Source organism: Lipotes vexillifer, unplaced genomic scaffold (genome assembly GCF_000442215.2).
Source record: "Lipotes vexillifer unplaced genomic scaffold, Lipotes_vexillifer_v1.1 scaffold914, whole genome shotgun sequence".
Lineage (NCBI taxonomy): Eukaryota > Metazoa > Chordata > Mammalia > Artiodactyla > Lipotidae > Lipotes > Lipotes vexillifer.
Genome location: NW_006780388.1, coordinates 3,021,892 through 3,044,009, shown reverse-complemented (window position 1 = coordinate 3,044,009; position 22,118 = coordinate 3,021,892). Strand labels below are relative to the sequence as shown.

The window sequence follows — 22,118 nt, the reverse complement described above, 5'->3', positions numbered from 1 at the left end:
CAAGCTTCCGTCTCGTGGGGCGGGGTCCGACACCACGATAGGCTGATGCAGCTTAACTGGTGTCGGCGGCGCCCAATAAGAGCGAGAAGGCGGGCCTCGCGTCGCGCGGGGCCGGGCGGGAAGGACGGCGAGGCGGCCGGGAGGCTCCGGGTGGCGGTCGACATGTTCCGGGCGCCGGAGAGTGAGGGAGGCCGGGCTGGCTCCAGGTGCGGCGCGGGCGCAGCCACGGTCACGTAGGATGCGCGGGGGCGGCGGGGCGGCCGCGGTGAGCTTACAGAGCCGGGGCCTCCGGGGCCGGGTCGGGGAGGTGGGCGCGTCCGCGGGACCCGGAGTCCTGAGTGCGCCTCCCCGCGCGTCCGGTCCCAGCACGTGCCCCTTCATTGGCGAGCGCGCCGGAGATGCTGGCCGAGCCGTCTGTTGCGGGGGGGCGGGCGTGGCGGCGCTGCTGGGATTCTGGGGCCCTGCGGCGTGTGCGCGAGTGGATGGGCCTCGGGGCAAAGTCCCGTCCCGGGAGCCCTCAGCACTGCCGCAGCCCGGGAGCCAGGCGGCGCCCTCCCCCACTTCACTGACAAGGAAACAGGCGGGACAGCAAGTGATAGAAGGAGAGTTTCGACTGGGTTTAAACACTCAGGAACACATAGTGCGCTTGCTTTCTTTTTAGCTTGTAGAGCAATGGGTATTGGGAGTCACATAGAGTCGCCAGAGCTGTCAGTGTCCTGCCGCTGGAGGAGCCAGCTTGCGTTGTCCAGCTGGTTCTTCAGCTGCCTAAGAATTTTCTTTATTGTGAGCCTTTTCTGTGACCCAGCCCCACAATAAAAGCAGAAGAGTGTGACGTCTGTTGAGGTAAGCAGTACATAAAATTAAAGAATTGTTTCGAGTGATAAAATCCCTGTAAATTTGAGGGAGTTAGGTCAGTATTCAGTAATACTCCTACCCAAATAATGAGTCATTATCCCACGTAACAGTGACTATTAATCACTCTCGTCTAGATCTGTGCTGATATGGGGCCAGAAGTATATCCTGGAGTGCGCAGAATGAGTCAGGTTTCTGGTGCCTGAAAGCTGCTGTTCTGCACCACCCACACCAGCTGGGCAAGGGCTGCTTCCCGCACTTTCTCAGTGCGCAGAATGAGTCAGGTTTCTGGTGCCTGAAAGCTGCTGTTCTGCACCACCCACACCAGCTGGGCAAGGGCTGCTTCCCAGCACTTTCTCCGTTGTGTCCACTAAGTACACTCTTTCTTTGTTTACACAGCCTGGCACTGGATGCCTAGCAATCATTGGTCCAGTTAGCGAATAAGCTCTGTGAGGAACGTTGATGTGAGGCTGACTTCCAAGCTGTAGGAGACAGTACAGAGCTGGTGCTCTAAACTGATACCCACATTTCTTTGGGGCATTAGTTTTTGGAGAGGATAAGGAGAAAATTCTTCCTTTTAGGATGTTGGAGAAGGAAAACCCATCTTAATTGGATGATCGATTGGAAGCTCTTGCTTGGGATCAGTTAGCAGCTTTGTCTTAGAGGAATTGACTACCTGACAGGCCTTTTACTTAGCTGTGAAGGGAATCAAGTGGTGGCTGTAAGACTACTGGGCCAGGTTTTCCTCTCTTAAAACCCTACTTTTGTTTTCTTGCTGAAGGATTATCTGGTGTTAAAGGGATTTTGAACTATAAAAGCATTATGCTTTAGCCATCATTAATCTGAGGTCTTTTAAGCTGTAGGATGTATATTTATAAAGAATTTAATCTAGGTCTATTTTGCAGCTTCACTCCAAGCCTGACAGGTCCCCCATAGCTTTTCTGGGATACAGGAATAAGCTGTTGGAGGGGGGGTCACGAGCATGGGTCCCTCCAGGTGAGCGTCGATGTGGCCTCTGCTGGTTCTGTGGTCCACTTGAGCTGTGTGTATTTTCTTATCACGTGCCCCTTAGTTTCTGTTGTGTACTTGGAATGTCTTCATTGAAATGTATCCAAGGGGTACTGAAAAAGGAAGCCATAACTGGGAAGCATCCCCATGTAGTGAGGTCATCCCCAAGACGTCTGAGCTACTGGTATTCCCATACCCCTCCTGTAATTAGGGTTGAAGTGATACCTGCACTTGATAGTGAGCCTGTGAGGGCCGCCTTGAGCCATTGTTGGAGCTTCTGTCTTTATGGAAATGTCTATTTAACTCTCAGTCTGGTTTATTCGAGACCCAGCCTGTGTGATTTGCTTGACTGCTGCAAGGCTGTGCGACCCTAGTGCCACCCCATAGCTTTTGTGGTGGAGACGCTTGCCACCTCTTCCCAGGAAACTTGACCATTGTGTACAATAATCTCTCTGGTACAACATTCTTGGGCACCACTTTCCTTCTCTTCTTTTCAAAGTAAAGTAAAATAAAATTCAGAAAAGTACACAAAATAATATAATAACGTATTTCCACCACCCCAAATTAACATTTGGCAGTTTCAAATAAATATCGCTTACCTTCTGTGCTGCAGTGGTTCTCTTTCCTCATGGAGACCACAGACACAATTTGAGCCTTACCTACTCCAAAGGTGTCTTTGGAGTTCCAGTGACACTCAGTGCCTCTATGGCATCAGTCATGCAGAACATGGAAACTGCCTCTGCACAGCTCTAGCCTTCCCAGAAAGCTGGGAGCTTCTCCAGGCCCAGGACTTGCTTACCTACTCCAAAGGTGTCTTTGGAGTTCCAGTGACACTCAGTGCCTCTGTGGCATCACTCATGCAGAACATGGAAACTGCCTCTGCACAGCTCTAGCCTTCCCAGAAAGCTGGGAGCTTCTCCAGGCCCAGGACTTGCTCTTGCTTGTCTTTCCATCCACAGGGTCTGGTGCAGGCCCACCCGTGGTAGGTGCTCAGGGAACGTGCGAGTTAGAGTGAAGCAAGAGGTGGAGGCCAGGGAGAGGCGTGTATCCAGGGATGTGGAATGTGAGAGGAGAGAGTGCTGGGGAGCCTACCCCACATCTGGTCTGACAATTTGAGGGTTTGAAAGAAAAGCTGTGTTGCAAGTAAGTCAGTAAAATAGGAATTTTAATTCATGCCAGTATGAGACTTGATGTTAAGTTCAGTTCAGTTCTGAGGATGGCAGATCTCAGAGACCCAAGCCTGTTGGACCTGCTTGAAAATATGCCAAGAAAAATCAGGAATGTCATTGTGTTGGGGCTGTGAGATTTATAATGGGTGTGGGAGTCAGATGGCCTCGGGTGTCCCCCACCAGAGGGCCTGACGTGAGGTCTTACTAATGCCTTTCTAATTTAAGTCTGGTTATTGGTCATTTTTTTAAAAAAGGTTTTTTCCCTTAAACCGAGTAATTTTTTTCTTTATCGAATCCTTAAGGAAATGCTAACTGCTGGACAGGCATCCCCGTCCCCTTCCTTCAAGCTGATGTGACTGAACCCATGTGGAAGGCTGGCCCACTGCGTACTTGGCTTGGGTGGTGGCGAGCGGCCTGCCTGGGGTCTCCATCCCAGTGAGCAGGCACGCTGGTGGCCCTCGGAGCAGACGAGCGCTTTCTGCTGTCCTGCTTTACAGCCAGAGAGCAGAAAACTCCGTTCCCTTTAAATTGCAACGAATGATCAGCTCCCTTTCTAGCTCTGTTGAGGAAACAGCATGTTAAACATCCTATTCTTCTAGTGTCTGCATCGCTTTTTTGTGACGAGCTCCGCAGTTTCATTTCTTTCTAAATGTCTGGGGTCACAGACGGTCCTCTTGCTTAGGACTGGTGAAAGAGCAGGGGCCACTCAGCAGTTTAAAACTCTGCTTTAAAATACGTTTGAAAATCTAGGTGTCCTGGGACTTTCCTGGCGGTCCAGTGGTTAGGCCTCCACGCTTTCACTGCAGGCAGCACAAGTTCCATCCCTGGTGGGAGAACTAAGATCCTGCAGTGTGGCCATAGGTTTCCTGTAAAGATGCATATGAATTCAGTGTTATGCTGCCCTGCTGAAGGAGACCGATGCTCTTGGGGTGTCAGGGAAGAGCTTTATGGAATTTTCTTAATTCTTCAGTATTGCAGTAAAAAATGACTCAAGGTCCTGCTCATCCACTTCTGAAATATCCAGCCTCCAAGTGCATGGCAGATTCCCAAAGATCGAGACCACAGTAGATTCGGCTGGTGGTGACTGAGTGTGGGAATAGCACTTCTCTCTGTGGGTGTTTAATTAAAATCCACACTTGAAGGATGCCAGTGTGTGCTGGGGTGACACTCTGCACATGTGTTGATCTAAAGTGAACAGTGGCCCAGCTGGTGTGTTCTGATCTGTCTGATGTTTAACTTGTCGTTGGTGGTACCAGACCTTGGGACTGGAAATCATCAGCCTGGTGTAGATTCCCAGGACTCACGTGGGTTAGTGGGGGTGGTGCTCCCCATGGTCTGAGCTGACACTTTCCATTAGAAATGTGAGCCACATAAGGAATTTTAAATTTTCTAGTAGCCACATTTTAAAAAGTAAAAAGATTCCGGAAAAATTAAGTTTAATAGATATTATTCAACTTAATATGTACAAAACATTGTTTCAACATGTGATCAATGTAAAAGATACAATTAAAGAGATATTATGCCTTTTCTTCTTTGTGGTGAGTCTTCAAAGTCTGGTGTGTAGTCTATACCTACAGCACATCAGAGCTCAGACCCCCATGTCCAAGTGCCCACTGGCCACAGTGGCCAGTGGCTGCCCTTTTGAGGACGCAGCTCTCTGGGTCAAGCTTACTCTGTGGGTAAGTGGTGCACTGCCCCGTCGTTTTTTTCTAGAGGATGTTGAGGATTATTAGGGTGTAGTCTGAGCTCTGCAACCAGACTGCCTGGGTCTGAGTCCTGGCTCTGCTACTTCCTTTGTGGCCCTCTCTTTAGCTCAGACTCATCCTCTGTGAAAATCATGCCTGCCTTAGAGGGTGGCCGTGTCAGGTCCTTGGAACAGGAGCTAGCGTGTATAAACGCTGAGCAAGTTTGAGCTACAACACGCAGCACTGTTGTCTGCTAATTAAAGTGACTATTAAATTCTACTGAACTGGCTCAGTTTGCCTGTTTTATGGAAACTGTAATTTTACTAACGAGAGGTCACAGGAGTAACTTCAGAGTATGCACATCTCTGGAGGTCTTGGCATAATCAAGATGTGCAGAGAAAACCTTTAAGGGAACTCAAGGGCAGGGAGGGAGGTTTGCCGGCTGGCCAACGGCCATGAGCTTGTCGTGCCACGGTGTGTGGTTTTCCCACAGATGTCTGCCCTGTCTGGCTGTGCCACAGCCTCTGGATGGTGGCGCCCAGGCCATCTGTCGGTCCCTCACACCCTGTCTGCTTGCAGGGCCATGAAGCCCCCGGGAGGAGAGCTGAGTGATCGTCCAGAAGAAGCCGCATCTCCACGCAGGCCCGACAGGATGGCATCTAATATTTTTGGATCAACTGAAGAACCTCAGAACATACCCAAAAGGACCAATCCCCCTGGTATGGGCTTTTGACTCCTTAACCCTTTGGCCTCTACCTGTTCTCTTTTGTGCTGCTCTTTTGATACAATTTTCCCTTTCTTTATGTTGATCCTCTCAGATGTTTTCTGGTGCAGGTTATCCCCTGCCATCAGAGTCCTAGAGTGGAAGGAAAGTTTTATCCTGACTTGTGCTTTGTGTCCTGAAGGTGGCTTGGTCATTCTGGAGCTCCCCCTCATCTGTCACCAGATACTGGCTGCGTATAGGCACTGAGGGTACAAAGGCAGATGGTGGGGTTCTGGTTCCCACCACGGAGGCTCCCCAAATTGTCCCGTGGACTCCTTGAGATTCTTGAAATTGTGTGCAAATTGTGCATTTAGAGTAGTTTTAATCAGATTGTTAGTGGGATTGAAACTAAAAAGGGTGGCTCAGCCTGGCACACATCTGTGTGGCTCCTCACTACTTACCCACCTTCTAGTGGCTCCAGTGGGAGGGAATCTCAGAAGAGTGTTTCTCTTGGCTGATGGACGGTCCAGCTGAGCGACTGCACAGCGATAGTTACCTGAGGAGCTTTCCCCTGTCTGTATCTACGAGGGGAAGACAAGGTTTGTTCCATCCTTAAAGATCTGAGAGACCCAACACAGGAGTCAGAATTTCAGACAAATAACGAAATCAAGCAGAACCAGAGCTGGAACTGCTCCCTACCCCACCCCAATTCTGGGTACAAATATTGCTTGACAAACCTAGAGGAACAAAAGCAATAGATTCAAAAGCTAGTTTTTTGGTTGTTTGGTTGTTTTCAGTGGTTTGGGGTGGGGGGTAAGGAGGGGTGGAGGTTAGTGGTATCTTTGGATTTAGTTATAGCAGAGAAGCAGGTGGTTCTTGCTGAGTAACATTCTCCCCTACCCAGTTTGTGGGGGTGCAGGGCCAGGAGTGCTCAGCCCTGCTCATCCTTTGTACCAACGATGTGATGTAGCAGATAGACTCAGACTGGAGGCACTGGAGTTGGGTGCACCAGCAGCCGTGGCTCTAGCTCGGCACCATGCACAGCTGCAGCTGTCTCTGGGGCTTCGGGTTCTCTAGACAGTGTGGCAGCGTGGGGCGGCGCTGCTTTGCCAGGCCCTCAGAATCTCATGCTCCCCCGCCCATCTCATGCCCTGTGGGCAGCCTGGGCCCCTCCTGACTGGAGAGTTAGAAAAACCCTACGTTGTGCACAGTCACAAGGTGTCATGACAGCGACGGGATGCCCTGTGCCAAAATGTCTGCTTCTCACAGTCCTGTTGTTTGGGGTTTGTTTTCTGTCCTGCCAAGTGCTCTGTGATGATAGTTGAGCATTTAACAAACGCCGGAGTACTCCCTCTGCCTCCTCCTGTCACCCAAGAGTTCTTTCTAACTGATGAATGAATTACATTAAAAAAAAAAAAAAAAAAAAGAGGGAGGAGGGAAGAAAGGAAAGAAGGAAGAAAATCACCTGTGATGAATTTCAAGGGCAGCCCAGAAGGGAACCTGCTGGTATGTCCAGCCCCGCAGACTCCAGGGAGGGCCTAATGGAGCACGTTCGGAGCAAGGGACTTGCCACTGGCCGTCACTGGAAGTTAACCCAGGCTGGTCGGGTGCTGTGTTTCATCTATTCTGGTTTAGACCTCCTCCTGACAGTGGTGATTGATACTGGTGGGTTATTTGGTGTTTGTCAGGGGCTGTGCTGGGTGCCGGTCGTCTCCACAGCTTGGAGGATAGGTGGTGTTACCCCCTTTACAGAGGAGGAAGCTGAGGCTCGGGATTCACTGGCCTGCCTGAGTCCACAGCTCGCTGGCGTGGCAGAACTAGCCTTTGGATGCAGGTTTTCCTGACTCCGAAGCCCGTGCTCCCAACTTACCTCCTGAATATATCAATTGGGGTAACTTTCCTGAAATGGAATTGCTGGGTCAGTTTATTTTATTTTATTTTATTTTTTATTTTTTGCGGTACGCGGGCCTCACTGTTGTGGCCTCTCCCGTTGTGGAGCACAAGCTCCAAACGCACAGGCTCAGCGGCCATGGCTCATGCGCCCAGCCGCTCCGCGGCATGTGGGATCTTCCCGGACGGGGGCACGAACCCGTGTTCCCTGCATCGGGAGGCAGACTCTCAACCACTGCGCCACCAGGGAAGCCCACTGGGTCAGTTTAAAATGATGGTTCTAGGGCTTCCCTGGTGGTGCAGTGCTTAAGAATCTGCCTGCCAGTGCAGGGGACACAGTTTTGATCCCTGGCCCTGGAAGATCCCACATGCCGCAGAGCAACTAAGCCCATGTGCCACAACTACTGAGCCTGTGCTCTAGAGCCCACGAGCCACAACTACTGAGCCCTCGTGCCACAACTACTAAAGCCTGCACACCTAGAGCCCGTACTCTACAACAAGAGAAGCCACCGCAATGAGAAGCCCACGCACCACAACGAAGAGTAGCCCCCGCTCACCACAGCTAGAGAAAGCCCGCGTGCAGCAACGAAGACCCAACACAGCCAAAAATAAATAATCATAATATAAATAAATAAAATGCTGGTGCTTCCACTGGTCTTCAGACGTGTGCTCTAGGATGTCTGTAGCGCTTGCTCCCCACACAAGGCACTGTGCCTTGTGATTTGGTTCTTTAAAAAGTATATCTTGAATTTATTTTTCTTCAATTATGAGTGAATTGAGCATCTTTTCCACCTTCATAGCCGAATTCATCTTTCAGGTAAAATGTTGAATAATAGATGTGCAGTGTGTCTGTTATTTTACTTTTCATAAAATTCAAAAAGGGAACTGTGTTGTTTAGGGTTGGACATATACATGGTAAAACTAGAAGAAGTTTGTAGTTTCCAGAAAATTCGGACACAGAACAACACAGGTTTTTGGGAGTTGATAGCGTTCTGTAAGACGCGTGATCATCTGTGATCGTTACTCGGGTGTTTGCTTTATTTATAGCTTAGGTACTTATCTGTGTCATGTTTCATAGTTTTTAAAATGTTTTTAAATGAGCAGTGCCTTTAACCAAAAACTTGAAATTGAATTACTTTTATTTTTATCTTGCATTTTAAAATAAGCTGAATGCGATCTTAGAAGGAATTTACTTAAGCATGACCAGCAACAGCGTGGTAACAAGCAGTGAGGGGTGACCTCGGGCAGCAGCTTTTCTCCACTTTGTAGTCCAAACATTTCTGCTGACGACACCCTGTTCATAACAGGAGCCCAGCAGCATGACTGGGAGCTTCCTCTCCACGCTCTGCTCTGCCCACTCCACATGTGTCGACTCACTTATCTCACCAATGACCCCAGCCAGGTGCTGTCACACAGTAGGTTAGTGGCTGAGCAGGATCCCGCCTGGCACTGGGTCCTGACCCCATGCTGTGCTGCCTGCCCCAGCCCGAGGGCTGCGGGTCCCTGGGAGGCCGTGGCTGGGGCTGGAAGGCTTGTGATCGGCCTCAAACGACACGAATGTGTGCATCTTCCTGCAGTCAGTCCCACCCATTCTCTAAGCTTCTCCTGGCCCAGAAAAGCTTCCAGGGCCAGGTTCCCGTCCTTGTGGAGCTGTGCTTTGTGTCCCCCAGACGACCAACCGGCGTCCCGAAAGGCTGGTCAAGTCTGAGGGCCTGCGAGGGGACAATCCCCCCATGGAGCCTCCTCCTCCTTGGAGCTCCATGCTCCTCTCACGGTGCACTGTCCCCTGTTCTAACAGTATGGGTTATTACAGCCAAGAAGTGACTGTTTAAAATTGAATTTCCTGGAGACAGTCAACAAAGATCACAACTATAAAAATGAATACGTTTAGTAGTCCTAAGCCCCTGCACCACAGCCACCCCATTTCCTGAGCAGACACATGGCCCCCAGAGGGGAGCACTTTGCAGGGAGGAAAGTGGAGTAACCAGTGCCCTTTATTCACATACAGGTGGGTAAGAATACCCTTCTTTTTACAGTAAGACGCTGTGTGCTGTCTAGATCGTTTTGTGCCTTTTTCACTGAACAGTATCCAAGGGAAGCTTCTTTAGCAAATGCTCACTGAGCATTTATGTCCCCAGTGTTGTCGTAAGCATTTGACACACAAGCGACAGTGAGTCACTGAATCCCCTCACAGCGCCGTGAGGAAGGGCCTTGTACCACTGCCGTTCGAAGGGTGAGGAATGTGGGGCGCAGAGGGGCCAAGCAACTTGTGTCTGGTCTCATAGCCATTTGTGGATGCACCTTCTTTCTTCTGTAAGATTATATATCTTAGTGGGAGCTTGGTGGAAGGGAGGCGCTGGTTGCTGAGTGCAGAGGGGGACGGGCTGGTGGCGTGTGCTAGCATCTTCCTGTTTAACGTCGGCATTTCCTTCTCACGTCCATGCCTTAGCCATTAGCTTATAAGAACTTACATCTGAGGGCTTCCCTGATGGTGCAGTGGTTGAGAGTCCGCCTGCCGATGCAGGGGACACGGGTTCGTGCCCCGGTCCGGGAAGATCCCACATGCCGCGGAGCGGCTAGGCCCATGAACCATGGCCGCTGAGCCTGCGCATCCGCAGCCTGTACTCCGCAACGGGAGAGACCACAACAGTGAGAGGCCCGCGTACCGCAAAAAAAAAAAAAAAAAGAACTTACATCTGAGATGCATATTTTTATTGTAGCTCATCAAATCATTTCTATTTGGCAGCAAAGATGTTAAATGTCTGTAATTCAGTGACACATCTAGTTGTCACTGGAAGTTCCAGGCAGATTGAGGTGAGGAGAGTAGTCATTCTCAGTAAATGTTGTTTTCCAGATTACAGGTTTGCCTTGAATAGGGCATGTTATTAATTCAGTTCTGTCTGTCTGACCTCAAAAGATGTTTGCTGTTTGCTTTTTTTTTTTTTTTTTTTTTTCAGTAGTGGCCTCTCCCGCTGCGGAGCACAGGCTCCGGACGCACAGGCCCAGTGGCCATGGCTCACGGGCCTAGCCGCTCCGCGGCATGTGGGATCTTCCCAGACCGGGGCACGAACCCGTGTCCCCTGCTTCGGCAGGCGGACTCTCAACCACTGTGCCACCAGGGAAGCCCCGGGTGTTTGCTTTTAATCTATGAAAGAACTTTTCATGGCTTTAACGTAGAAGATTCTTCAGGAGGAAAACATGAAAAGTTCAGGGTTCAAGATATTCTAGAGGGGAAAATGCTGTTTTATGCCATCTTACCATCTCACTCCTAGCGACAAGCCTGGGACAGCTCAGTTCTCGTGAGGAAGGCCCCAGCTGGCCCCCAGAAAGGGGTTGGGTTTGACATGGGTCTTTAGGGATGCTTGTCAACCTGATCACCCCACCCTTGTTGGCCTGAATTCAGGACTGACACTGTGGTGAGAAGACGTCTCTGAAGTCATAAGTGTGGAGGGTGGGTGGGGTGGATGTTCCGGGTTGCTAACCATCCTGATTTTTTCTTCAGGGGGGAAAGGAAGTGGTATATTTGACGAATCCATGCCTGTGCAGACTCGACAGCGTCTGAACCCCCCTGGTGGGAAGACCAGTGACATTTTTGGCTCCCCAGTCGCTGCTACTTCACCCATGGCACACCCAAACAAACCCAAGGTATGGACTGCATACAGATAGCAGACATGAGAGTAAGAAAAGCAAAACTTGAGCCAGGTACTCTTAAAAAGGCTCTGAGGCAGGTGTGACATGTTATTAGGAAGAGACAAGATGGGTGACATTGCTTTTCCTGGCTGTAGTCATTAGTCACCGAGTTTCAGAGCTCTCCTAAGTCATCAGAGGAATGTATTCCAGCCTCGTGATGACTCGAGCCTTGGGGGTCACTGGTGGTGGGGGCAGCCCACTGCAGGTAGGCCATTGCCCTTCTCTGCACATCATGGATGGATGCTGAGGATATTTATAATACTGAATGTAAAACAGGGGAGTTCACCTCATAAACATTCCACTATTTTTAGTGGTCATCAATCAATAAGTACAGTTACTGCATCGGATTAAAATTCACCAAATACTTAGAATTTATGGGTTCCTGATTTTTTTTTTTTTTTTTTTGCGGTACGCGGGCCTCTCACTGTTGTGGTGTCTCCCGTTGCGGAGCACAGGCTCCGGACGTGCAGGCTCAGCGGCCATGGCTCACAGGCCCAGCCACTCCACGGCATGTGAGATCTTCCCGGACCGGGGCACGAACCCATGTCCCCTGCATCGGCAGGTGGACTCTCAACCACTGCGCCACCAGGGAAGCCCCATGGACCATCTTTGAATTCTTATGAAAACAACCAAGCCTCAGTCAAACCAATCCTCATATCAATCAACACCACAGGGATTTAGTCAGAGTAATACAAGATATAGGAAACTACATGGAGTCAATAGGGGGAGATCTTAGTAATTTTTAAAAAGACTGAGGATTGCAATCCCTATCAAAGTTCCAACAGTGGTGTGGTTTGGTTTTTTAGTTTTTGTTTGTGTTTTGTTTGTTTGTTTGTTTAAAAAAATGGAAAGACCTATCCTAAAATTCATATGGAATCTCAAGGGACCCTGAATGGCCAAACAATCTTGAAAATGAAGAACAAGATTGGAGGATCACACTTCCCAATTTCAAAGCTTACTACAAAACTACATGAATCAAAACAACATGGTGCTGGCATGTAGACCAACGGAATAGAATTGAGAGCTGAGAAATAACTCACATCTGTGGTTCATTGATATTTCCACAAGAGTGCCAGGATCATTCATGAGGGGAGAGCGGTCTCTCCAACAAATAGTGCTGGGAAATTGAATGTGCACATGAGAAGAATGAAGGTGGACCCTTACCTTACACCATGTACAAAAATGAACTCAAAATATAGGGACAGATGTTATTCTTGGATTCGTTAGTGGTTTCTTAAATGTGACACCAAAAACAGGCAACAAAATTTAAATAAATAAGTTGAACTTCCTTAAAATTAAAAACTTTTGTGCATCAAAAGATACTATCAAGAGAATGAAAAGACAGCTCACAGAATGGGAGAAAGTATTTGCATATCACATATCTGACAAAGATTTGCTATCTAGCCAGAATATGTAAAGAAACCTTACAATTCAGCAACAAAAAGACAACCACATTCAAAAATGGGCAGAGGCAAGCGGGAGGGATGGCATGGGAGTTTGGGGTTAGCAGATGCAAACTATTACATATAGAATGGATAAACAAGATCCTCCTACTGTATATCACAGGGAACTATATTCAATACCCTGTGATAAACCATAATGAAAAAGAATGTATATATATATATATGTATAACTGAATCACTGTGCTGTACAGCAGAAATTAACACGACATTGTAAATCAACTAAAATAAAATAAATTTTTTTAAAATAAAAATTTCAGAACCAGAAAAAAAGGAGGCAAAGCATTTGAATAGACATTTCTCCAAAGAAGATGCACAAATGGTCAATCAACATATGAAAAGATGCTCACCATCCTTAGTGGGGAAATGCCAATCAAAATCACAATGAGATACCACTTAACAACCGCTAGGATGGCTATTATCAAAAAAAACGGAAAATAAGAAATGGTGAGGGTGTGGAGAAATTGGAACCCTCATACACTGCTCTTGGGAATGTATAATGGTTCAGTCACTGTGGAAAACAGTTTGGCAGTTTCTGAAGAAGATAAACATAGAATTTATCATATGATCCAGCAGTTTTACTCTTAGATATATACCCCCAATTGTGCAAACAAGAACTCAAACAGATACTTGTACACTTAATTTTAATAGCATTATTCACAATAACAAGAGTGGAAACAACCCAAGTGTCCATCGGCAGTTGAATGGGTGAACAGAATGTGCTGTGCTGTACACATGTGATATTATTCAGCCCTAAAGAGGAATTAAGTTCTGACACACAGTGCAACACGGATGACTGTGAGAACATGTGCTGAGTTTAAACTTGACTACGTGTTAAGACATTTAAGGAGTCATTAATTTTTGCAGTTGTGAGAGAGTTTTTTAGGACATTTTAAAGAGCCACATCTTGAAATATTTACGGATAAATGAAATATGGGATTTGCTTTCAAATAATCCCACTAAGGGGTGGAGGGCTGGAAGTTGGGAGGCATGTGTGGCTGAGACCAGAATGGAGGCGAGCAAGCTGATGTCACTTGCTGTAGAGCAGGTTACCTGGGGGCTCACGGGGCTCTTCTCTCTGCTTTGTTTATGGTTAAAATTGTCCAAATAAAAACTTTTTAAAGGTAAAAATAGACCCAGGTCATCCACGCCTTTCCCGTCGTCTGCCTGCGCGAGGTAGGAGGTGTCCGAGTGGCGGATTGACCTGGGTTTGCCTCGTTACAGGACCACGTGTTCCTGTGTGAGGGAGAGGACACACTGGACCTTAGAGGTGAGCTTGTTTTCTGTCCCTTCCCTGGGGCCCACGCTTTGCAGAGGCCGCTGGTGGGTGGAGAGGGAAAACCCAGTGCCCCCTCAGCCTGCTGGTGAAGACAGCAGAGTTGTGATTGCGGGAGGGTTTTGTGTTGGAAGGAGGCAGAGGAAATGGGCTCAGTTACTTCTGGTGACAGCATTCCTACTGGCTTTTCTGCACCTCCTGTCAGTGCTGGTCAGCCTGGGCCTAAGGCCAAGGCGTCCTCTTCTAAAAGCTCATCTCATGTAGTGAAGGGCAAGGGTCCAAAGCCTTCAACGAACTTGTGACCAAGGGCAGCGCTTTCAGACCTGGCAGAAGAGAGGGCATGAAGGAGGGGAAGACGGGGGGCGGTGAGGAGGAGCAGTGTGGGGCTGTGGTGGGGGCGGGGCTCCCCCTTGTTGGATCGCTCCGCAGTGAGCCACCCCACTTGTGGGCCTGGGTGTCAGGCCCAGTCAGTCCCCCATGGTCCTCTGAGCTGACTGCAGGCACTGATTTCTGCCTTCGGGTCACCATTTCCCTTTGTTGGTTAGGAAGAGATGGGAATTCGTTCATTCAGAAAGTCCAGAGTAACCTTGCCTTGCCTTGCTGGGCCCCCCACTTAAGACGAGCTCACTTTGAGGACGTTTCCTTTTCATACTTGAGGTGGAATGGAGGGGAGTGGAGTCCAGCAAGCAGTGTGGAAGATAACCCCTCAAGGATTTTTCCAAGCGTGTTTCAGTACAAGCCTGGCTTCAGCCCAGCCCTGGGGCAGGCAGAACCTGCTCTGCTTCTTTCACATTTACCCGGACGGCATGCCCTTGCCCGTTGGGTGGCAGGCAGCCTCTAACAGGACGCTGTGCTGACTTTGTCCCGCAGCCACAGCCAGCGCCTCCCCCAGACAAGAGCCGGGTGAGCCAGGTGGCCCGAGAGAAGCAGCCCGCACCCAGGAGCCTGCACCCACCGTTGACAGCCATGAGCCCAGGCTGGGCCCGAGGCCTCGCTCCCACAACAAAGTCCTGAACCCGCCTGGAGGCAAGTCCAGCATCTCCTTCTACTAAGATGCTGCTGCGTCCCCCATAGCCAGACAAACTCGAGAGATAGGATTTCAAAATTATAGTTTCTTTAGCCTGAAGGAGCGGGGTGGGGAGAGGGTCTATTGGGTGGACACCTGAAGCTGCTGCTCCAGCTCCACTGCCATCACGAGAAGCCGGAGACCTCGCCTCCCAGAAACCAAGGGAGGAAACATGATCCCTGGTGTGAGAGGAGCTCTCGGGTGGGTGGGTGGGCAGGGAGGTGGTGCCAGGCAGGTGCGCCTGAGGTGTGAGGTCTTCACATCCTTGGTGTGTTGGCTAATTGGGTATCTAGGAGTCACTAACACAGTAGCAGAGTTTAAAGCCTTTGAGAGAAATCCAGAAACCACGTGTCCATTACCGTGGGATAGAAGAGCAAGACACGCTGAAACCCTAGTGGGATGGGGAGGGTGGGTATCTGGATAGACCCCTCAGATCCTGATGCTGTTTACCCTTCATGGACACGGTCTCGTTTCTGGGACTTCGGCCCCAGTGTTTTTCACTTCAGTTCCACAGATTTTCTTGAAACATCTTCATTGCTTTTCCTCAGCAGCTGTCAACAAAAAACCAAAATGTTTTCTCAGTCTTATGCTTTATGGAAAGATTTTGTACCCTGACCTCCCAAGGTGCCCCGCTTCTGCCCTCTCAATCCTTGGCCAGATCTTACATAGCAGTCTCTCCCTTTCATCCATGAGAGACTGGTTTTGGGCTCTTTACAGGCAGTTTTGCTTGTGAATTGTTCCTTTTTTCCTCATCAGCCTTAAGTCTAGGCCTTTGCTCCTCACCAATGATGTGGACAGTTCCCTTCACCAGCAACACTTCCTATCTACAAGGCCACTAACTTCTGTAGGACTTTAAAACTACCCAGATATATCCAGGTAATGGGATTGTTTAACTCCTTCATGTGTCTTCCTTTATATTCCTGCTGACAGTGGGAAGAAGAGATGCTTGAGAACCGTGGGTTCTTATGTTTGGATTCTGTCATAATAGCTCAAGACCCGTTCTCAAGTACCAGCTTTACATCAGTAACTGTTGACTCTGGTCTGTTTCTGACACCTTTCTAGAAAAAAGTCTGTTGCTCAGGTACACCAAAGAGGAAGGAAAGTGTTCTTAGGCCACCCTTTATAAAGCTTTGCAGAACCTCTGGATCATATTCAGTTTCCAGACGAGTCTTAGAGACCTTAGGCCAAGAGATTAAATAGTTTGGCAGTAAAGTCTCAACTGACCCATTCCATGGTATTTGCCAGCAAAGATAATGGGCTGGCAAGAATCGTGGTGCTGTAATCTGTCAGGTGGAAGTTTCTCCCATTGAGCCTCTAAAGGGCTACGGTTTCGGTTCCTGTACTGCAGTCACGTGGGACCAACAGTCTGGGTTGGAGCCACTGGTACAAGTGGACAGTTCCCTTCACCACTGGTACAAGTGCCTACAAAGCTAATGCAGGTGCTAAAAATGTCTTCATTGTTAAAATGTAGTCACACTTCTAGTGGCCTGGACGCTCAAGTGCCTGCAGGAGCTCCCTGCCAAGCTCCACATCCTCCACTGGCGCCAGGGGGGTTCACACGGTGCTTTGCCAAGCAAAGACACTTTGCTTTTCTGTCCCCCTGCTGACTTTGGAGCTGAGAAACACTGATTCTATATGACTCTCAAGTGCTTCCTATCTCCTCCATCCTTCAAATGGTCATTTATAGGAAAGTTGTCTGGAATTCATTTTTTTCCACATTAAAAAATGTCATAAATGGTGGTTAGCTTTTAAGCTCAAACACACTAACTTGTTTAACTTACAATAAGATGTTCCAAAGGTAGAAATGAACTGCTATTTGTAACTTTTTTTTTTTTTAATATACAAGAAAATGATTTGTGAATTCCAAATTGGATTGCCAAGAAGACCCTGACGTGCTGCTGGCCCTCGGGGCTTCAGTCTCACCGTCAGTTACATGAGGGGAAGAGCTCTCTAGATCTGTCCCCTGGCAGGGACTTCCGGAGCAGAGCTGGGGTTAGAGGCCTGGGGGAAGGAGGAAAACAACCAGAGCAGAGCCTCTGGGCAGCAGTGACCACATCACCTTATTTTTGTTCCATCTTCCCTCTTCCTTTCCCTCCTTGGGGCTGTGGGCATGGATTTAGAGAGCCCCGAGCAGTCTGGTCACTGGGAGGAGCAGCAGAAAAGTTTTTGCTCGTTTGAACCTGATGGGGGAGGCCATTTTCATTTGGAAAATGCTCTGTACATTGGGGACTGCCTGTATTTGGAAGCTTCATTAACTCTTAGAATCCTTTTCTCAACCTCCAAGCTGCATTGAGAAATTACTCATCTGTATTTTTATTAAGCCTTAAAACTTTATGTGCATTTGGTGCCAACTTTTTGTAAAGCTGTATCAAAAACAACAAACCTGTGCTCACATCTCGATGTAACTTTGAGAGGAGCATTCTGTTTTTACAAGGCAGGAGTGGGTGTAGCCGTTGAATTAAACTTAGCAGTCACGTACTCACAGTCTTTGCCTATTGGTTGTGTGCACAGTGTGCGTGCGGGTGGGCGGGTGGACATGTTCACGTGTCCTCCACGTCCATTCTCCAGAGTGCCTGAACTCTGCTCCTTCCCTTACAGCTTTTCATTGGTTGATGGGGTTTGCCTTTTTTTTTTAAAACCAGAAGATGCCAAAATTAATCTTCTCAAAGTTTATGGATTTAAGGTTTTTTCATTTGAAAACCAAAGACTTGGCTTTGAATAGAATGGACAGGAATGTGGCAGTGTTCTTTTAGTACGTAAATTGAAGGTAATGATTCTTTTTTCACTTAACACCACTTGTTTTCCTGAAGAATTTGCCTCTTGAGTTGACTTTGAAACTTCCATGAAAGCCTGACAGTGAGTGGATGACGTGCTGAGCTATTAGAATCTGCCTATAGATTCAGGTCTTGTAGAGAAAGCATAGATTTTTCTTCTTTCTTATATATTAGCTATTTTCATATGTCCTACAAGCAAACTTAATATCTTTATGTGTATTAAGTGGACTCAGGGTGATGGAGCTTCTCAAACTGCCTGCCTGGAGAGCTCCACTAGAGGAGGCTTCCTTCTAGAAGACTGCTGCATCAGGGCCAACTAACTGGACAGCACTTCAGAAGGAAACCCAGCATGGGTGACCTGACACTGTCTTCACTTGTTCATCTGAGAGCATGTTCCCAGAACTGGGCTAGGCACTGGCACCAGTACATCACCTATTTGTAGCAGCTGCTCCAGCTGCAGGCAAGCACTGAGGTTTTGGAGTGTCACAGCCTGTTTGTTTCCAGAGGTCAGGCAGTGGCTGAGTCAGAGGAGCAAGATGGGATCCCCTGCATTATGGTGAAGAAGTGGAAGACATCTAAGGGTTCCCTCTTCAGGTCCTGTGCCTTGTCCAGAAATACACGGCTCTTTGGACAGAGCATAACTTGTTCTAACATCTTTGTGAGTTGAACCCTGCAAGGATGTCTACACCTCCTATATTATCCCGTTTGTTTCTTCTGAACTCATTATATTCTTAATCCTTAGCGTTCTTGGAGCTCATGAATGAAATCTTCGTGTTCTGTGTGTGACTACAAAGTGCTATCTAAACTTGAACTTAGGAAGAAATGAGAGGGACATTACAGGGACCTAGGTGAGTTTTTAGCAGGCATTAGGGGTGGATACTTCGAAGTTAAAGTATTGATAGAACGTTTGAAACCTGTGTGGGCCCAAATTACATTTTAGGGTCTTGTAATGAGAAAGAGAAAAAGTTGAATAGCGAATTATCTTTACAAATTGTAAAGGAAGCAAGTTCTAATTCAGTTAGCTTGAGTTCTCAAGAGTATACTAGTGTTCTTCAGTAAGCATCAAGAATTATCCAGCATATCATTTTGTTAAAACTCCTTTTTCTTTAACCAGTTTCAAGTAACAAATCTGCCCATACATGTTAGTGGTAAAAACTAATAAAGATGATGACAAGTCAGTTGGCCTCTGACTGTGGTAGTGGTGGCTGGCCTACTGTATTTGCTATTTTAGGAATTGAAAAGGGGCCATATTTCTTGGAAAGGCTTAGAGCAGAAGTCAGAAACATTCCCCAAAACACTCACCAGCTTTCTCTGTAACTTGCTTACCTGAAGAAATTATACATTTCATGTTTGTCCTGGCTAATTTTGAGAATATAAAACAAGTCTATATTGCATGCTTACTATCTGCTGGAGATTGTACTAAACCTCTTTTGTGATCTTCATAGCACTCCTAGTAGGTTGGTAGTTGTTTTAGGCTCAGTTTTACAGTTAGCTAGGATCGAAACCCAGGCAGTCTGAATGTGAGACTGAAACCTCAGATCGTTTCTTAGTGGGGTGGGTGAGCATCCATACAGCACAGTAGGTTGCAAGGGGAAAATTGTGCAACAGTATTTAGGGCATCACCTGCAGGAACGCTCATTGGTGCAATCAGGTTAGGATGAACTCCCCTTGAAGCTTCGCATCAGGTGAAAGGCAGGGGTAAGAGCATTTCTGTTAACACTAAGCTGTCACTCATGGGTTTATGATCAGGATTCATGCCTGTGTGGCCCCCAAAGCTGAAAGTGTAAGTCTTAGATTCATGGTGTCCTCAGATACCAGAGAAAGAAAATGCAAATCAACTGGCTAAAAGTGGAAGAAATAAGGGCCTATCAAAACTGGTAGAATATAAGAAAGTCAAACAGGACAAATGGAAATTAAAAATATAACTGTTGAGGGACTTCCCTAGCGGTCCGGTGGTTAGGACTCTGCGCTTCCACTGCAGGGGGTGCAGGTTCCATCCCTGGTCAGGGAACTAAGATCCCACATGCCATGGGGAGAGGCCAAAAAAAAAAAAGTTGAGATAAAAAACTCAGCGTAGAGGTTAGACTACACATAGCTGAAGTGAAACTGGGAAATTTACGCAACATCAGGACACAGAAGTGGACCAAGTGAGAGTTTGTCACTGGATTTTAGGATGATACGGGCAACTTGCATTTAATTGGAATCCCAGGAGGGACCATGGAAGGCACAGCCGCTCTGAAGGGAGCTCTGAGTACCTACTGTGTAGGAGTACATACTGCTGTGCAGTGAGGCTACAAAGGCAAGTCACAGTTAACCAGGTCAGCATCGCGGTCAACTACAGAAGGGAGGGAGGGGCGCACAAAGATAACGGCCATTTCTTTGGAGGGCAGGGTGGGCACACGGACGCTCGCTTAAGTCTAAACCGTACAAAGTCATTTGTATATACTTAGGACATAATGCTGTCACTTTGTAGAGGTCCACGCCTGCGTCGTGGGAGCTGGCAGACAGCTGCTCTGACGAGCCTGACCGGAAGCGCTCCCAGCCCCGCTCGTCCGAGCTTCTGGCGCGGGAACTGGCTTCTTCCTACGTTAGGACCCCTGCGACCCCTAGCGGCGTGACGCCGCGGGGCTCCGGCTGGAAGGGCGGGCACCGCCCCCCGCTGTCTAGGGGGCGGGACTTCCGGGAGGCAGGTCTTCCGGCCGCTGAGCGACGGGCGCAGCATCAGCATCAGTATCAGCTGGCGGCGGCTGAGGCGACAGCGGCTGCGGTGCAGGCAACGGGCCGCGGCCTGCGGACTACGGGCAGCCGGAGCGGGCGGGCGCGCCGGCGGACAGCAGGCCGCGCTGGCGGCGGCGGTGGCCGCGATGATGGAGATCCAGATGGACGAGGGCGGCGGCGTGGTCGTGTACCAGGACGACTACTGCTCTGGCTCGGTGATGTCGGAGCGGGTGTCGGGCCTGGCGGGCTCCATCTACCGCGAGTTCGAGCGCCTCATCCACTGCTACGACGAGGAGGTCGTCAAGGAGCTGATGCCACTCGTGGTCAACGTGCTCGAGAATCTGGACTCGGTGCTCAGCGAGAACCAGGAGCACGAGGTGGAGCTGGAGCTGCTGCGCGAGGACAACGAGCAGCTGCTCACCCAGTACGAGCGGGAGAAGGCGCTGCGCAAGCAGGCCGAGGAGGTGCGTGGGCCGGGAGGCGCCGGGGCCCCTCCCGGGGACCCCAGTCCTGCCCGGCCCGGGGACCCCGCCCTTAGCCCCCGCCCTGCCCGGGCCCCAGCTCACGCCCCGCCCATACCACCAACGCCCCCGACGCCGAACCCGGCCCAGGGGCTGATGCCTGGCTCCCCCATCCTCCTGGCCTGCTGCTCCAGCCAGGAACCCTAGCCCTGAACCACCTGGCGTCACTGGGGGACCTTGCATCCTAAACTGCCTCAGGCCTCCGTCTCCCCTCCATACCCACTTCTCATTGCAGATGCCAGTTCTTTTTGCTTTTGTGTGTGTTTTTCCGCAAACGTGTCCTAGATCCCAGTTACAACTTCTGGTTGCTGCAATTTTAATTTTAATTTTAAACCTTTCCAGAAAGGGGATTTTTGATCTTCTTATGGTTCTGCAGCCAGGAGAGGTGTTGTCAGATCTTTGCCTTATCCCTAATCCAATGTTTTGACGGTCTGTGACATGGGTGAATTTGGTGATTGAGGTAAACACATTACCAAAGCCACAGTTAGGCTGCTCCTCTGGCACCAGGTGAAAGACTCCAGGTTTCCAGAGGTGATTTCTTTGCCCTGTGGTTCCCTCCATTGGGAATATTGTTAGCTTATGTGGAAAATGCTGAGAAATTCCACTGTGGCTTCTGAGGAGTTAAAAGTAGAATTTTGAAGTATTTGATCGTGTTTTAGGATACCTCCATAACCTGGAAATCACTTAATTTGTGAACCAGTTAGAAGAACCATGCATTGCAGGGAATACCACTTACCTTCATTCATTCACTATGAAATATTTAGCCCTGTTGTCAGACCCAGGTGGATTCAGGGGACTCATTCCTGCCTTGCCTTTGTGACCTTGTCCATGTCGCCTGCCCCCCTCTGGATTTTGATTTTCCTTCAGTCATATGAGTCAGTTGCCCTAGATGATCTCTAAGCCCTGACATTCTGTTGTTCCAGGCATTAGGTGATAGCTTTTTGGTTTATGAATGGGAAGTTTCTTATTAAATGAGCTAAATTCCTTTTTAACTAATTTGGATTAACACATTCTTGATTTTAGTATTGAAATGGAAGACTGTTTCAGTATTTTGGCTTTTTCTTAAGCCAGGGCAGTTTATGTCCTCCTAGTTTGGTTTAAAGTGTGTTTATAAAAATTAAGGGTGCCTTGTATCGTTCCTACTTACGGTGGTTTATGTTGATCTTGGTTTTTTCATTCATCTGTCAAGAGGCTGTTGCCTATTGATTGGGGTGCCAGCCTCCACCAAAACTGATTTAGAGCTCTCAACTTAAGGGAGATGCAAGAGCTTGTAGGATTTTAGAGTTCAGAGTGGCCACAGGCATTT

General features: G+C 48.6%; 2 protein-coding genes across 3 annotated transcripts in view; both read left to right on the top strand.

Annotated features, from left to right (window-relative positions):
- Window positions 1–162: 162 nt before the first annotated feature.
- Window positions 163–14,785, top strand: JPT2 (Jupiter microtubule associated homolog 2). Its single transcript, XM_007453575.1, has 5 exons — window positions 163–206; window positions 5,294–5,433; window positions 10,810–10,952; window positions 13,682–13,727; window positions 14,604–14,785. Exons 1-5 carry the CDS (start codon window positions 163–165, stop codon window positions 14,783–14,785), a joined length of 555 nt encoding a protein of 184 aa, XP_007453637.1.
- Window positions 14,786–20,281: 5,496 nt separating this feature from the next.
- The window catches only part of MAPK8IP3 (mitogen-activated protein kinase 8 interacting protein 3), a 47,595-nt gene continuing 45,758 nt past the window's right edge, over window positions 20,282–22,118 (top strand). Inside the window, exon 1 of one of the 2 annotated variants that reach the window (XM_007453574.1) lies at window positions 20,282–20,755. In XM_007453574.1, coding sequence (XP_007453636.1) covers window positions 20,438–20,755 — 318 coding nt within the window. In that variant the 5' untranslated portion in view covers window positions 20,282–20,437. The remainder of the gene's footprint in view (window positions 20,756–22,118) is intronic. The other variant, XM_007453573.1, reaches the window with a different exon arrangement.